The sequence below is a fragment of the Lissotriton helveticus genome, chromosome 5_1, assembly GCF_964261635.1.
Source record: "Lissotriton helveticus chromosome 5_1, aLisHel1.1, whole genome shotgun sequence".
Lineage (NCBI taxonomy): Eukaryota > Metazoa > Chordata > Amphibia > Caudata > Salamandridae > Lissotriton > Lissotriton helveticus.
Window position 1 is genome coordinate 382,769,203 of NC_136065.1, and position 16,384 is coordinate 382,785,586.

Sequence of the window (16,384 nt, forward strand, 5' to 3'; positions counted from 1 at the left end):
CTCATTGCAGAGAAATGTGATGCTTTTTACTCTGTTCTTGTAAATTATATAAAGGTTTCTTGCAAGAGGTAGAACACATTTTTGGTTCTCTATTTCCACGAGCTCAGACCCTATGTCAAGACAAGTGCTTCCCCCACCTACAGCCCTTTAAATCCTAGCCCAGATTTTTCAACATTGGTACATTTCCCACCAAACCACATGTTCCCACCCATCCAGGTGCAACCATCACTGAGACCTGGTTCAACCCAGCATCTCAGCCTGGCATAGACTCATGCTTGCATGCAGCATTCAATGCAAAGACAGTTCTGCCATTCCAGAGAGACAACTACACCCACGTACAAAGAGCACCTAATGTGCAGCATCATCAGAATTCAATCTTTCTGCATGTTTGAATCCCTCACCACGAAAATTCCCTTCAACGAGGATAAACACATTAGAACTAGCGCCATCTTCCACCCAGTGTCATAATAAAACTTTCACTTGTGATCTCACCAAATGTATAGCCTACTAACTCCTTTCGCCTTATGTCTGCTTATGCTTCGACGGCTTCAAACACAATCAGGCAAAGGTAAAAACAAGACCACCAGTAACCTGAAAGATGTTCTGGAAAAAATATCTCATCCAGTACCCCAAGTCCCATACATAAAATAAAGTTCTCATCTTGACCCCATTATTGGCAGGCAAGAAATCATGCCACCTTTACACTCTCTGCCTAAATATTGCCCTAATATCTCTCTTTTTAACTCCACTGCACTCATTCTGTGCAAGGTATGACACCCGGAGAAAGACAGACAACTGCCAGGGACCACCAAAACATTGATCAATAACATGAATGCCTCCTTAAAGGCTAGCCACACACCGTGCAAGGATCCTGACTTCGTGGAATAAAACTCCAACCTTATCAAAATACTGGTATACACTGCCCCTTCTCTCATTACTATCTTCTCAACCAAGAAATTGTTTTGTTCCTTACTGTGTATGGATTTTTATTGAAAAGTAAGTCCATTATCTCTCTTTTCTTTACAAATGTTCCCTCAAGTCTTGCAAAGGATGAACAGACAGACAGCTCAAACCTGTAACCTCACTTGCTGTATGTGTATTGATCAATGTTGCCCTTACTGACTTGCCTTTGTCTCTTGTGTCCAGGCCTCTCACCTGATTTGAGTGATATTGATGGCAAACCTTACACGACCCTTTTGTATGGAAACGGGCCAGGGTACAAACTAGTGAACGGCAGCCGAGAGAACGTTTCCAGTGTTGATACCAGTAAGTATCAGTGACAGACCAAAAATGGCAATCTGTGCAGATAAGGTGAATGCGCTAAGAAAACACATTAAGGTATATCCCTGGTATGTTATGGAACAAAAACCCAGTGCAATCAGAGACTTTGTGCCATGTGATTTGTTCTCTGCTCAGTCAACGAGTTATATTGACTGATTGTTGTTCTTTAAAAAGATCTGTATTTTTGCATTTTATTCCTGGGACACTGCAAGGATCCCTCAGCTGGGTGGGGCCAGGCTTGGAACGATTGGGAGCGCCATCTTGTGGAAGTCAGCGCTCTAGATGTGCAAGGAAGACTATTTAAGGAAACTTGATGTGCAGACACCCCGCTGGCACACAGAAAGTGCTCAAAGGAAAGCCCTACTGTGCCCGTCTTTTCCCGCAGAGGACCAGGGGCCAGCCTTAATGTCTGGTTTGCCATATATTCGGCAAAACAGCTTCACACACTGAAATAAGTAAAATTTGAAGCCATAGCAACGATCCAGAGTAGCGGGATATTGAATTAAGAGGGGAAAGAGTCAGTAAAGTCATGCCAGCTGTTCCCTGAAACTAACCAGACTGATATATTGAAGTTTATGCACCTAAATACTAGGTCACAGGTAAAACACAGCACTGAGATATCTAAAACACTATGCTCCGAACAACCAGATTGTCTTCTATTATTCCAAAACTTAGCTTATTGAAACGTTGAAACGTTGGTGCCTTGCTCGTTAGAGGCAGTCCCTGATGTCTACGACATTTTAAGTGATAACCGAAAACAGGGCACAACAGGAAGTGGAGTAGCCGCCATCATGCAGCAGTCTTTAGATGTATCTAAAATCTAGATTGTCCCATTTAAACTATTATTAGAACACTGGATGATTGTTGGGAGCTCCACTGAAAACAATGGAGTGCTCCTGGCTACTAATAGGCAGTAGAAGACCAGAGCTCCAACATTCCAATATTTGTTCACAGCTGTTGCTATGTACAACGGCCTCACAGAGCCCAAGGGGATTTCAATGCCCTCAGGCTCCATGAGGCATTTGTTTTACTAGTTAGAACATTCTACCATCTAGGGACGGAATGTTCTAATAGCCTTAGAGCCCTCTGTAGCGGGCTCTACCGGCCATTAAAGGCCCTCTCCCTTGTTAAAGGTAAAAAAACGCTGGAGCGGGCCTTTGATGGCCGGTAGAGCCCACTACGGTGGGCTCTAAGGCTATAGTAGGCAATGTCTCTGTGACAATACAATACTATTAGTTTACTGCCCTCCACACTACATGCCAAGTTTTCCTATAGATTTTTAGAAGATCAAATGCTCGCTAGGAGAACATTTCAACAAACTATTCATTATTGGTGATTTTAACTACAAAGCAGATGAGCTTAACATACACCCAAAGGAAGAATAGTTTTTTGAACTAATGCATTCTTTACATCTAATGCAATATGTAAAGCACGCTACACACTGCAACCGCCATATACTTGACCAGGCATGGTCGCAAAAAGACCTGCATATTAACTGCGGTATCCAACCATGTGGACGGTCCGACCATATGATGATCCACTTCTCACTTAATATATACTAGTGGAAGAGAACGTGTCCCCCAGCACTAAGAGAAGTAGATCAAAGGTGGGAGAAAGTAGATACGTTTGCCATCAAGAAATGCTATATCAAAACCAAGAACCAGGAACAAAACCAAGAACAAAACCAGCCCTAAGTAATATTCCTAATGTGGCTGCATTGGAATTCAGCAACATGTGCCACTAGAAAGAACATGGCAACAAAAGTGTAGTCCCTGATCCACTAAAAAAAACTGCGTAAAGTGAAAATAGAGCTTAGCAATACAGAGCAAAAATAGTGGAGGAAGTATGATGATTGTGCAAAGTCAGCCTTCGAATACAAATAATTGATAGTGCAAGAGGAATCAAACTTCATCCCAAATAAATTAGAAACTTTCTTCTAATACAGACAGAATCAGTCATGAGGCGACCCACACGTAGGAAGGCTGTGATGAATTGAATAACTTCTTGAAGGATAAAATCAGGCTTATTAAAATGGATACTGTTGCCCAACAGTAGACTGGGCCTGGTTGGAGAGTAAGGAAAACAGCCCTTAGCTCGATGAATTTACTAAACTATAGTGTGAGAATGTTTATCGCCTGCTCATTAAAGTAAAATCTATCTCACTAATCGATCCATGTCCAACTAAACAATTTCAATGGATGGCTCCCTCTGTAGTAGACCCTCTTACTACTCTTATGAAATCCTCCTAAAAAGCTGGAGAGGTTCCCACCTCTTTTTAAAAAGCAACTGTTACACCACTTTTAAAGAAATTTGGGAACCCCCCAAAAATCCTAAAAATATTTTTTCCCATCTCTTTGTTTGCTACCATATTGTGCAAAATTACTGGAAGCCCACATAGCCAAAGAGATGAGTTCCTTCTTCTCCAGCTCTAATTACCTCATAACTTTTCAAGCACACTTTCGAACACAACACAGCACAAAAGCGATAATCATGGCAGTGATAGATGATCTGCATGGTGATTTCAATTATGGACACAGTCCATAATGATATTGTTGGATTTGTTTGCATCCTTTGATACTGTCGACCACAGGATACTGTTAGGTCAACTATAGCTGGCTGGCATTAGAGAGAGAGCCTTTAACCAGCCCGACTCCTTAGAAAACAAGACATAGGCAGTCCAAATAAAACCTTTTACGGCATCAGACCTTAAGATTGAATGCAGGGTCCTCCACGTCTACAATATATACATCTAGCCACTTCTACAATGAGCTTGTGGAAAGAAGGTGCAGGATATTCAACTATACAGACAACTGCCAGATCCTACTCCAGCTTGGCACCACAGAACAAATACAAGCTCAGTTCAGGAACATGATACACTTTATCTGTAGCTGGATGAGATAAAACCACCTGAAATTAAATGCGGGAAAGACAGATCATGGTGTTAGGCAAAAATCCCACGTTGTGGACTAACACCTTCTGGCCCCCAGATCCGGATGCCATGAAGCCTCCTACAACTGTTATTGGCACCAGACTGAATTAGGTAAATTGCATACATCTTGGGCTTTCCGATAGTGGCCTAAAGAGACTTTAGTACATTCAGAATAGAACGGCCAGATTGAACTTCAGAGTACCCTGCAGAACACACGTCACCCCCTATTGTAAAATTCATCACTGGCTCCCTATTAACAGCATGTTACATTTAAAGGCTGCGGTATAGTCTTCAAGTCTTTAAAGGGAGTAACCTCTACATTTCTAAAAAACAGACTGGTACTCCTGTAAAAAAGACCCACCACTCATCATCAGCTAACATTTTGGTGGTATGTAGAGTTAAAAAAGTAAGGGCACGGGACAAAAATTCTTAGTCCGGGTGCCCAATGAATTGAATGACCTTCCTATAGAGATATGAACTATCATGGAACTGGAACCCTTTAGTAAAGTATTTAAGACATGTTTTTTTAATCAATCCTTCAGATAATGAAGCTGGAAACAGACTTTCTCACTCATTCACCCTTCTGTGACCCCACCAGCGCCAAGATACCCTTGAGCGGATGTTGCACTTTCGAAATACCATGTAGCATAACATAACTTAACATTGGGTGTGCTTATGTGTTCAATAGCGGGTTTGATATTAACAAATCCTGAGTTGAGTGTTCCAATCTTCATCTGTCTCTTTTGTACATGATAATACTGAGTTTTTAAACATTTTTTGCTGTGTAATACCACCGGTAAAACATTGTATTAATGCAGAAACCTTCAGTAGCGTGATTTGTGATCATCTCTGTAGGAAGGTGGAATCTGACTTCATTGTTGCCCCCATTTATTTCCTGGTGTTTTGATGGTTTTCGACTTAGTTTGGCTGGGATCCTGCCTATCTGCTTTCCTCTCTAAAATGATTCCATGTACTTTAGGTACACTCCAGTTTGGTTACTAGGGTACCCTTATAAGTCCCTAGTATCCTATATACCCAGGGCATAGGTACCCCAGAGCCTACCAGGGGTTGAAGCATGTATTATGCCACCCCTGGGAAGCCTTCCAAAATGACACTACAGGTCTGCTACTGCAGCCTATGTACGGTGGTGTATGCACCCCTTACTTAAATATAGGTTTCCTATATCTACCTTATATCACTACATATATAAACCTATCAGTCACCCCTATGGCATGCCTTATCAATCCTGAAGCGATACAAAAGGGGATGATGGACGGAGCGTTTGAGCAAATCAAACACTCACCCCCAGTCAACTGATCTGGGTTTAATCCATCGCCATTCTTTAGCCCACTCAGCCACCCCATTTCAGACATGGCCATATGCAAATCAGTCTGACCCTGTGCCTCATGGGAACAGTCCAGCCCGAACTGCCAAGCCATGTCTTCCATGGACCGGAAACAAGCATCCTGGGACCGGTTTCGGATTCATAATCCTCATCAGCCAGGTTATCTTGAATCCAGTGGCCAAGTGAGGAAGCGACTCACGTCTGAGCATACCCTGCCACACTTAGGGCGAACAAAGCGATACAAAAGGCGATGATGGACGGAGCGTTTGAGCAAATCAAACACTCACCCCCAGTCAACTGATCTGGGTTTAATCCATCACCATTCTTTAGCCCACTCAGCCACCCCATTTCAGACATGGCCATATGCAAATCAGTCTGACCCTGTGCCTCATGGGAACAGTCCAGCCCGAACTGCCAAGCCATGTCTTCCATTGGCCGGAAACAAGCATCCTGGGACCGGTTTCGGACTCATAATCCTCATCAGCCAGGCTATCTTGAATCCAGTGGCCAAGTGAGCAAGGGACTCACGTCTGAGCATCCCCTGCCACACTTAGGGCGAACAAAGCGATACAAAAGGGGATGATGGACGGAGCGTTTGAGCAAATCAAACACTCACCCCCAGTCAACTGATCTGGGTTTAATCCATTACCATTCTTTAGCCCACTAAGCCACCCCATTTCAGACATGGCCATATGCAAATCAGTCTGACCCTGTGCCTCATGGGAACAGTCCAGCCCGAACTGCCATGCCATGTCTTCCATGGACCGTAAACAAGCATCCTGGGACCTGGGATCCTGAAGGCAGGGTGCTGGGGTTGGTGTGAGAGGGTGCCCATGCATGAGCAGGGCCGCTCTACAGCTTTCGGAATCTATTCTCCGAGGCTGTTCTGTGATGCAGCCAGACCATATACTCCTAAGTGCATTATAACCTTGCAGTAAATGCTAACTTTGGAAAGGCTGCAAGGAAACATGTTGTGTTTGGTGTCAAACACTTTGGAATCATACCCCGCCAGTCCTGGTGTTGGGGGTATGACTCCACCCTTCTAGAGGGAGAGACATTTACACACCGGTACAACCGGTACCAGTTTAAAAGAGCCCTGGCCTCACAAAATGGATGCCACAGACACAAATCTGGCCTCCTGTTTCTGGACGAAACTCCGGCTGGGGAGGTCTGGACAATAAGTTTCCTGTCAAAGGGAGGTGTCACCACCTCCCAGACAGGCTTTAGTGTATTGGGGCTGGGTTGGTGCACTCTGAAAGTGATTTGAAGTCAGCACTGGGAGCACATTTGGTGCCCCTGTGCATAGCCCAGTTCAAACAGGTAGCAGGGGCTACCAGCCCCTGCTCTTGTGCGAAACTGGACAAAGGAAATGGGTGTAGTCACCCCTCTTTCCAGAATCTCCCACATGGGGGTCCCCAGAGTTTGTCCCACCCCTTCCTTGGGTATAAGATAGGAACCCCTGGCAACAGGACTTTAGTTTACACCTGGACGAAACTCTGAAACTGAATCCTGGAATTTCGACGGTCTGCACGATGCTGGATGACTGCAAAATCTCCCTTGGAGTAAAGGAGTTACTTCCCTGCTTGGTAGGCACCAAAGACGCATCTGACCAGTTTGCATCTCCGAAGCTCCTGCCTGACTCTGAAGTATGTGCAACACAGGAGGAGGATTTCCAGACTTCATCGAGGCTGACCCGAGTCCCCAGCAAAGCTACGACCCAAAGCTCTCTTGGGTACTGTGGAACCGGAACCCCTGGACACCGTGTACATTTGCAAGTGCATTAGCTTCTCGACGTGCCTTGAGACTGTGCATTGGGTTACTTGTATCCCAGACCCCGAGCACCTTTTCCACAGAAGATTGCTGGCCTGTACTCCACGAGTGTTCCGTGACCAGGCCCTTTGTGTTTTCGCTTGAGGTACCTTCGTGATCCCTGGTCTGTCGACTGGTGGGTCCCTGAGAAGGCAACTTTGACTTTTATTGGGCTTCCCTGGTTGCTCAAGATGTGCCCTGACTCTCCACCACTTGAGGAGTCCCCTGGACCTTGCTGGTCTACACCGAAGCATCTTTCCTCTTCTTGCGTGGGTTGCTGTTGCCAAGGCTTGTTGAGTTCACTCCGGGCTCCGATACCACAGCACTCAACATCGTTCGTGGGGCAGCTTTCATCCAGCTCCTGGTTGTCATCGACGCCTCTTGGTCTTCGTGGCTGCAGAGTCAAGCTTCACCTCTTCACACATGAATCACCCTAAATCGGTGGGCATTCGTCTATCGTACCCCTGGTCACTGGCAAGTGACCCAGACTCTGTCCCCTCTGCTATCAGGTTCTTCACATCTTTGATCCAGGCTCGGATCACACCGGACACTTTTCTTCTCCACAGCAGCAGCACTTTGCAGCAGATCCCCATTGAAATCAACGACGATTCCCGACACCAAAAGAGAGTCCTCTCCTAAGTGTCCTTAATCTTTAAATTTCCAACCACGACTCTCCTCATAGAAGATAACGGCGATTCGCAGCTGTGCTCTCACACTGCACGCGCCCCCCTGTGGGTACCATGTGTCACCACCTTGGGTGGTTCCTTGTGGTTCCAGTGATTCTACAGGCTCTAGGCCTTGTGTCTAGTCAAGTTGTGGTTCTTGTACCACTTTCTTAATATATGATTTGGTACCCCCCTGGGGCCCACTGTATATTGTGCTATTTACTGAAGTTCTAGTGCATTTAAATTGTGTACTTTGCTCTGTAATCTCATAAAGGGATTACTAGAGAGTGTTTAGAACTAAATACATATATTTTATATATATATCGTGTGTGGTTCTCTTTTCATTTAGACATTCAAGAGGTTATAATCTGGTAAACCAAGCTGCTTTACACTCCTTCAAGACTTAGCCTGAAGACTGCTCTCCATAGCTACCACCAGGATAGCTTTCAATGAAGGTTGTCTTAAACCTATCATCAATAAGGGTTGTTTAGATTGGTGCAAGGTGGCCACTAGAATAGTGTACAGCATATACCAGGCATATACCAGGCCAACTTCTCACAATCTCCTAATGGCCATTAGTACCCTGTACCTCAAAGGAGGTCACTTAGACTCGCAAAGATCCTTCCTGATAAGGAATGAATCAGCTCGCAGCTCCTTGTAACCTACCAAGAAAGCTGGGACGGAAGCCTGCATGGGACAGCAGACCTCCGTTCCTGCAGAATGCTTTTTTTATTGGAGCCGCTGCCCCTTGCATGGGGGCTGCTATCAAAAAGAAGAAAAATAAACCTTGTGTGAATGGCATTGGGAGGGCAAATGTATGCTTCCCCAAATACCAGAGACAATCTTCGCAAAGTTGAAGTTGTAGTTCACAAATAGCTTCCATTTTGCAAATCCAATCCTGCCTGCTTTACGGACGTGGCATGGCATCAGTGAGGGTTGCTAAGTATTCATGCATGTCCCATCAGTGGCGGCTCCTCCACAATGGCTGAGGAAAGTCGCCCCACTGGCTTAGAACCGGATGCTGCACGGTGAGGTGAGCGACCCCTGACCCTCCTGGTAGGTCGCTCCCCCTCCACGCAGCTCCGCCTCTGTGCCCCTGCTACCGCTGCCGAGATCCCCTGGTAAGTGTGCTCAGCCTCCATTCTCTGGGCCCCTCCTTGTGCCCCATTTTTTGTTTTCTGTACCACTCATTCTGCCCTCATTGTGACCCGTTTTTCTGCTCTGTGCCACTCGTTTTCCCCCTCTTAGTGCCCTATTTTCGTTTTCTGTACCACTCGTTTCTGCCCTCATTGTGACCCATTTTTCTGCCCTGGGCCACTCGTTTTCCCCATCTCTGTGCCCCATTTTGCTTCTGTGCCACTAGCTTCCCGCCCCCCCTGTGCACTCGCCGCTCCTGCCTCCCGCCTCCCAGCTGCTCCTCCCTCCCACCTCCCCATGTATGCTGGATGCTGCGTGGTGAGGTGAGCGACCCCTGACCCTCCTGGTAGGTCTCTCCCCCTCCACGCAGCTCTGCCTGTGTGCCCCTGCTACCGCTGCCGAGATCCCCTGGTAAGTGTGCTCAGCCTCCATCCTCTGTGCCACTCGTCTTTCCCCTCCTAGTGCCCCATTTTTGTTTTCTGTACCACTCGTTTCTGCCCTCATTGTGACCCGTTTTTCTGCTCTGTGCCACTTGTTTTCCCCCTCTGTGCCCCATTTTGCTTCTGTGCCACTAGCTCCCCACCCCCCTGCACACTCGCCACTCCCAGCTGCTCCTCCATCCCACCTCCCCATATATGCCGGATGCTGCGCGGCCGCGCTGCTGGCGCGCCTACAGCAAGCCCGTCTGCACCCGTCCGCGCCTGGACCGCACCCAGCGCCAGAAACACTGGACCCCGCAATCGCCACGACGCCAGACTCCGATACGACGCCAGGACCCTCAACGCACTCAACATCGGCCGACACCACAGCTGCTTCCAGGCCACCCCAAAATGCACCCACGGACCTTTCTCCTGCTTCACCTGCGACAGAGCCACCAAACCTCCAAGGACTGGACCCAAACACCTCCGCTGCATACTCCTCAACACCCACTCCGCACGCAAACACGCCGTCGAGCTCTGGGATCTACTCGACACCTCCACCCCAGACGTGGCCTTCCTGACCGAGACCTGGTTGAACGACTCCTCGGTGCCCGACATCGCCATAGCCATCCCGGATGGCTACAAGATCATCTGCAGGGATCGCGCCAACGGAATCGGAGGAGGAAAAGCCATCGTCCACAAGTCCACCCTCAAGGCACCACCCACGCGGACGACACCCTCAACACCGCCGAACACCTGCACTTCCGGATCCACACTGACCCCCACACCACCCTCAGAGGATCACTCATCTACAGACCCCCCAGGACCCTGGGCCCAGTTCAGCGACTCCATCGCTGACCTCGCCAGCATCAACGCACTCGCCGCCACGGATTACTTCCTCCTTGGGGACCTGAACTTCCAGCTCGAGAACAACAAAGATGCCAACTCAGCCACCCTGATGGACAACCTCGCCAACATCGGCCTCAGATAACTCATCACCGCACCCACCCACGCCACCGGCCACACGCTGGACACCGTCTTCTCCACAAGCACCCACGTCACCTTCAGCCACACCACCGAACTCCACTGGACCGACCACAGCTGCATCCATTTCACCTTCAAGAAACAAACCACGCACTACCGCACCCAACAGCTGCCTCGCCGATGCTGGAGCAAAGTCACCGAAGACCAGCTAATCACCACCCTAGTCCAGAACTCACCCACCGACCCCACCGATCCAGACGCCGCAGCCCACAACCTCAGACAGTGGATCGACGACTGCGCCAACACCCTTGCCCTGCTCAAGAAACCCTCCAACAGCCTTGCCAGCAAGAGAGCCACCTGGTTCACCGACTGGCTCCAGATCTCCAAACAAGCATGCCGGAAACTGGAGAAGAAATGGCTCCACGAACGCACGCCAGACAACCACACAGCCCACAAGGACGCCACCCTCAGATATCACCACCTCATCACATTGGCCAAGAGATCCTCCTTCAAGGACCACCTGGATATCAACGCACACGACAGCAAAGAACTCTTCAGCATCATTAAGGAACGCTCCAACCCCAGCGCCAACGCCACCCCGCCCTCACAAGAACTGTGCGACTCACTAGCCATCTTCTTCCACCGCAAGATCACTGACATCCACGAGAGCTTCATCACCTCGACCGCCCAGACTACGCCAGACTTCACCTCCCCTGCGAACACCACCAGCGCCAACAGACTGACCACCTGGTCCAACGTCAACAACGACGAGAGACACAAAGTCATGAACTCCATCCGCTCAGGATCTCCGTCAGACCCGTGCCCACACCACGTATTCAACAAAGCAGACACAGCCATCGCACCCCAACTACGGAAGATCATCAACATCTGCTTCAAAACAGTGACATTCCTGGAATGCTAGAAATATGTCGAAATCAACGCCGTCCTCAAGAAGCCCAAGGCGGACACCAAGGACCTCAAGAACTTCCGGCCCATCTCCCTGCTCCCGTTCCCGGTGAAGGTCATCGAGAAATTCGTCAACATGCAATTGGCCCGCCACCTCGAAGACAACAACATCCTAGACCCATCCCAGTCTGGATTCAGATGAAACCACAGCACTGAGACAGCCCTCATCACAGCCACAGACGACATCAGGCACCAACTAGACAACGGCGAAACCTCAGCCTTCATCCTCCTGGACCTATCAGCCGCCTTCGACACGGTCTGCCATCGCACTCTAAAGACACGCCTCCAAGAAGCCGGAATCCAAAAGAAGGCCCTTGACTGGACCACATCCTTCCTCTCCGGCAGAACCCAGAGCGTCCGCCTCCCACCCTTCCGATCCAAAACCACCGACATCATCTGCGGCGTCCCCCAGGGCTCATCCCTCAGCCCAACGCTGTTCAATGTCTACATGGCCCCCCTCGCACAAGTGGCCCACCATCACAACCTCAACAACATCTCCTACGCCAACGACACCCAGCTCATCCTCTCCCTCACTAAGGACCCACACACCACCAGGACCAACCTCCACAAGGGAATGAAGGCTGTCGCCGACTGGATGAGGAGCAGCCATCTGAAGCTGAACTCAGACAAGGCAGAGGTCCTCATCCTCGGACCCACCCCCTCAGCCTGGGACAACTCCTGGTGGCCGACCACACTGGGAACAGCACCGACACACACCGACCATGCACGCAACCTAGGATTCATCCTCGACTCCTCCCTCTCCATGTCGAAGCAGGTCAACGCCGTCTCCTCCTCCTGCTACAACACCCTTAGCATGCTCAGAAGGATCTACAAGTGGATACCAACCGACACAAGAAGAACAGTGACACAGGCCCTTGTCAGCAGCAGACTGGACTACTGCAACGCACTCTACGCAGAAATCCCAGCCAAACACCTACAATGACTACAATGCATCCAAAACGCCTCCGCCTGGCTGATCGTCAACGTCCCCCACCGCAGCCACATCACCCCCCACCTGAGAGACCTACACTGGCTCCCGGTCGTCAAGAGTATCACCTTCAAGCTCCTCACCCACGCACACAAAGCCCTCCACAATGCCGGAACAGCCTACCTGAAAAGCAGACTCAGCTTCTACACCCCCACCCGCCAACTCCGCTCCGCCAGCCTTGCCCTCGCCATTGTCCCCGCATCCAACGAACGATCTCCGGCGGCAGATTCTACTCCTACCTAGCCGCCAAGACCTGGAACAACGTCCCTACCCACCTATGGCAGACCCAAGAATTACTTGCCTTCAGAAGACTCCTCAAGACCTGGCTCTTCGAACAGTAGCGGCACCCCCCTCCCCTCCGCGCCTTGAGACCCTCACGGGTAAGTAGCGCGCTTTACAAATACTCTGATTGATTGTTAGAGCCACAAGCTGAAAAATAAAATGATATTTTACTATTGTTTTATTTTTCAGGTGCTGGATCTGAGCCAGCGTGTGCAGAGATGGGCAGGCCAGACCATGGGATGGGGGAGGAGGAGTGGTAGATGTTTACTTTTAAGTGCACGTGTCAGTTTAGCTGGCCCTCTTAGGCCTGCTACACGTACCTTTCTCCAACCCGGCTGTATTGCACACCTGGGTTGGAGAAACAGCACAGACCCCCTGTGCCTGAGCGAAAGTTAATCCAGCCCCCTTAGGCCAACCTAAGCAGCGGGGGGATTGGATGGGGAATCCTTGATGCCAGGAACTGGAAGCAGAGGAGCGCGAGGTGGCCGGCAGCACCTGGTAAGTGGGCTTTTTTTATCATGAAACCCCCCACGCACTTCCCGTCGGCCCTCCCCTCCATTTATGAAGGCCTTGTGCCACCGGTGCGTCACTTTTTCCCATGTTAAAAGTGACGCACCGGCGGCGCAAGGCCTTCATAAATGAGGCCCATATGTATTTATCTGTGTCAGCCCCCACTGGCAGTTAGTAAGGAACAATGGACGCCCAATTTAAGCCTGAATTGTAGGTGGTCTAGGAATGCACATTGCTGGCCAGAAGGAAATTCTGAAACGCAGTATGAATTTGCTACATTGTGACTTGCGGTTTTTCAGTTCCTAGATTTCGTAAATCACAGCTGCAATAGCGAAATATCAATTGTAAGTGTATTTTGCATGCATGCGGTATTTTATAACGCCATTCCAGTTCATATAATTGCCTCTAGATGTCAGCATCGCTCAAATAATTTGTCTTTCAACGAATTTAGCGTCTGTGGAAAGCGTGGAAGGGGTTTGAACTATATATTCATGGCAGACATTCCAGTGCTCAGCTGTGTGTAGCGAGCCTTAATGCAGGGGAGGAACTAGTCAACTAAATCCAAGGACATCTGGATTTTAGCGCAGAAAATCATTTGCATAGGAGAACTTGTGATTGAAGATAATTATGGCACCATGAAAATTCCAGACTTTGGAGTATCGGCTTTTACTGGGTACGAACATTCTGACACAACCCTCTGGGGCACTCGTAATTAGGGCTTAAATGTCCACTTGAACAACACAAACAAAGGTTGGTCTGCTAGTTAAAAATTAATAAAAACGAGGAATATACTTTTGGTGGACAGCAATCACCAGTTCACAAATGCAAATGGAATCAACTGCAGTTTTTTCCATCCCTGTATTGGTTTTACAACATAGAGCAAGAACATTCCCGGGCCTACTGGATTTAACTGCAGCTATCATTGTGGCAGTACATTTAAGGCCCAAACGCTCGTTTACACACCAGTGGTTCCATTGCTCACTCTTCCCTCTTCACACTACGTAAGCGTAATCTTGAGGATTTTTGGGTTCCTGGGTAAAAAATATTTTGAGCCTCCCTGTTCCAAACAACTTTGTAATTAATTACCAATTTTCTTCTGTTTCAAGGCTGCATCATGCCATGCAATATTACATTATATGTTAAGCTTTCAGGGAAATAGAGGCGAGAGAGAAAGAAAAATAATTTGCCCGTGAGGCCCCTTTGGTGGGGGCCCTAAGCAATTGCCTACTTTGGCAAAGCTTTAAACGTCTCTGCAGGACGTACTACACAATCGATTGCAATAACTCCTTCAGTAAGTACTGTCATGAGAAAGAGAGGACTCGGTGTAATGTAGAGATAAGTAGTCAGCAATTACAAACATTTTGCAACTTGTTCAAGTGGAATTCCAAACATGGTCTGTGCCCAGATGGTCTCTCTTTTATTTGTTTACATGTTAACAACTCATACCCTGAGAGTACTTTTGCTGTAGGTAGAGAATGCACATGTTGAATGAATTTGAAGATCTCACGTTCATCTTGTCAGTTCTCTTGGTGCTACGCCCTGCCAATATATGACCCCTTTAAATAATGAAAGGTGAGGTTCTCCAAAAATCTACAGATGGGAGTGAATGCCTTAGGGTGGCAGAGAAGTATCTCTCTTAGGTCCTCCTGATGCCACCATAGAAATGTGCTCTCAGTGGATGGGCAATAGCATAAAGGTTAGGAATGGCAATGTATACGTTTGATTCACCAAAAACAGTGGGCCATTCTAACAGAGAGGAGAGGGAGCAGATAAGTCCCTGCTGTTCAGCCCAGTATATAGATCCACAAGCAGCCTTTACCCCAATAAAACCGAGCCCACATATTAAGCTTTATTCCCGGTGAAGTGACTCGTAATGGGCGGATTTATTTGCAAGGACATGAGCAGAAAACATTCACTCTGACCACCCAGTAACCCTTTACCTAAATTCGGCCATCTTGTAATCAGGCTATTAGTAGCATACTGAAGTCAGTCGTTGAACACCGCCATCTGAGGGTTCCGCCACTTCCAGCCGCGGCCTGTGCAGGTAAGAGCGGTAAGGATGAGTTGGGGGAGGGGGGGGACGACAGGCGATCGCAAGGGAAAATTAAATAAATAATTAACTTTCTCTCGTCATCGTCTGCCAAATTCTCTCACCCCCGCTATCCCCCAACCAGTCCCACCACTCCACAGCTCTGTTATGTTATGTTATCTTATGTTAGCAGGTATTTATTAAGCGCGCTGCTACTCCCAGGAGTGTCCCGGCGCTAAGAACAAAAAAGACCCGCCACAGAATACACCCAACGAGCTCTAGTTTAAGGCTGCTGTTGAAAAAGCCAGGTTTTTAATTTCCGTCTAAAGGTGATGAGATCCTGGGATTTCCTTAACGCAGGAGGCAAGCAATTCCAGAGGCGAGAAGCCAACACTTGGAATGATCTGCCACCCCTCCGAGAAAGCTCTTACCTGCACAGGTCGCTGCTGAACACTTCTCCGTTTGCTTCCAGGCATGACTCCTAGGTGAGAGTTTGTGACTTGAAGCCCAATAGGCTGTCATCTATTCCTGAGGTCTCCCGATTGGTGCCTCAGATCTTATGTCTCATCCATTTTGAGTATCCTTCTCAGGGCACTAGTAGAGGCATAACCCATAAAGGTAAAGATGTGTAAGTAGGAACACTGACATTTGTGACTGTTTTTGGGCTTGGTTGAGCATCAAAAGCTGTCTGACAGTTCACACATGTGTTTGAAAGGATTTCTACAGATTATAACATTATAGTGCCTAGAGGCTGTGGTGCCCAATTTACCCCAGAAAGACTGAAGACATAACAGTCATATATTACAGTAATAAACTTGAAACAATATTTGACATTCATCAAAGAGGAGACAAACAGTTCTTCCATTTTGTTGGAGACGGGATCAACAGAATCCTCAGGTTATCCCCTTCAGCCTGGCTATCACAGAAACTGTCTGGTTAAGGGTCAGGTTATTTGAACATTTAAAAGGTTAGCACCTGGCTGAATCTCATTTCGTCAAGCTCTTTCTGCACGTGGCAATAGCATACAGCATGCTGCTTTT

The 16,384-nt window shown here is 48.2% G+C and overlaps 1 protein-coding gene across 1 annotated transcript in view; it reads left to right on the top strand.

Moving 5' to 3' along the window:
• LOC144754585 (alkaline phosphatase-like) overlaps positions 1-16,384 on the top strand; it is a 232,990-nt gene that overhangs the window by 195,773 nt on the left and 20,833 nt on the right. The window contains exon 10 of the mRNA XM_078642552.1: positions 1,147-1,266. Within this exon, the coding sequence (XP_078498678.1) occupies positions 1,147-1,266 (120 nt within the window). The remainder of the gene's footprint in view (positions 1-1,146; positions 1,267-16,384) is intronic.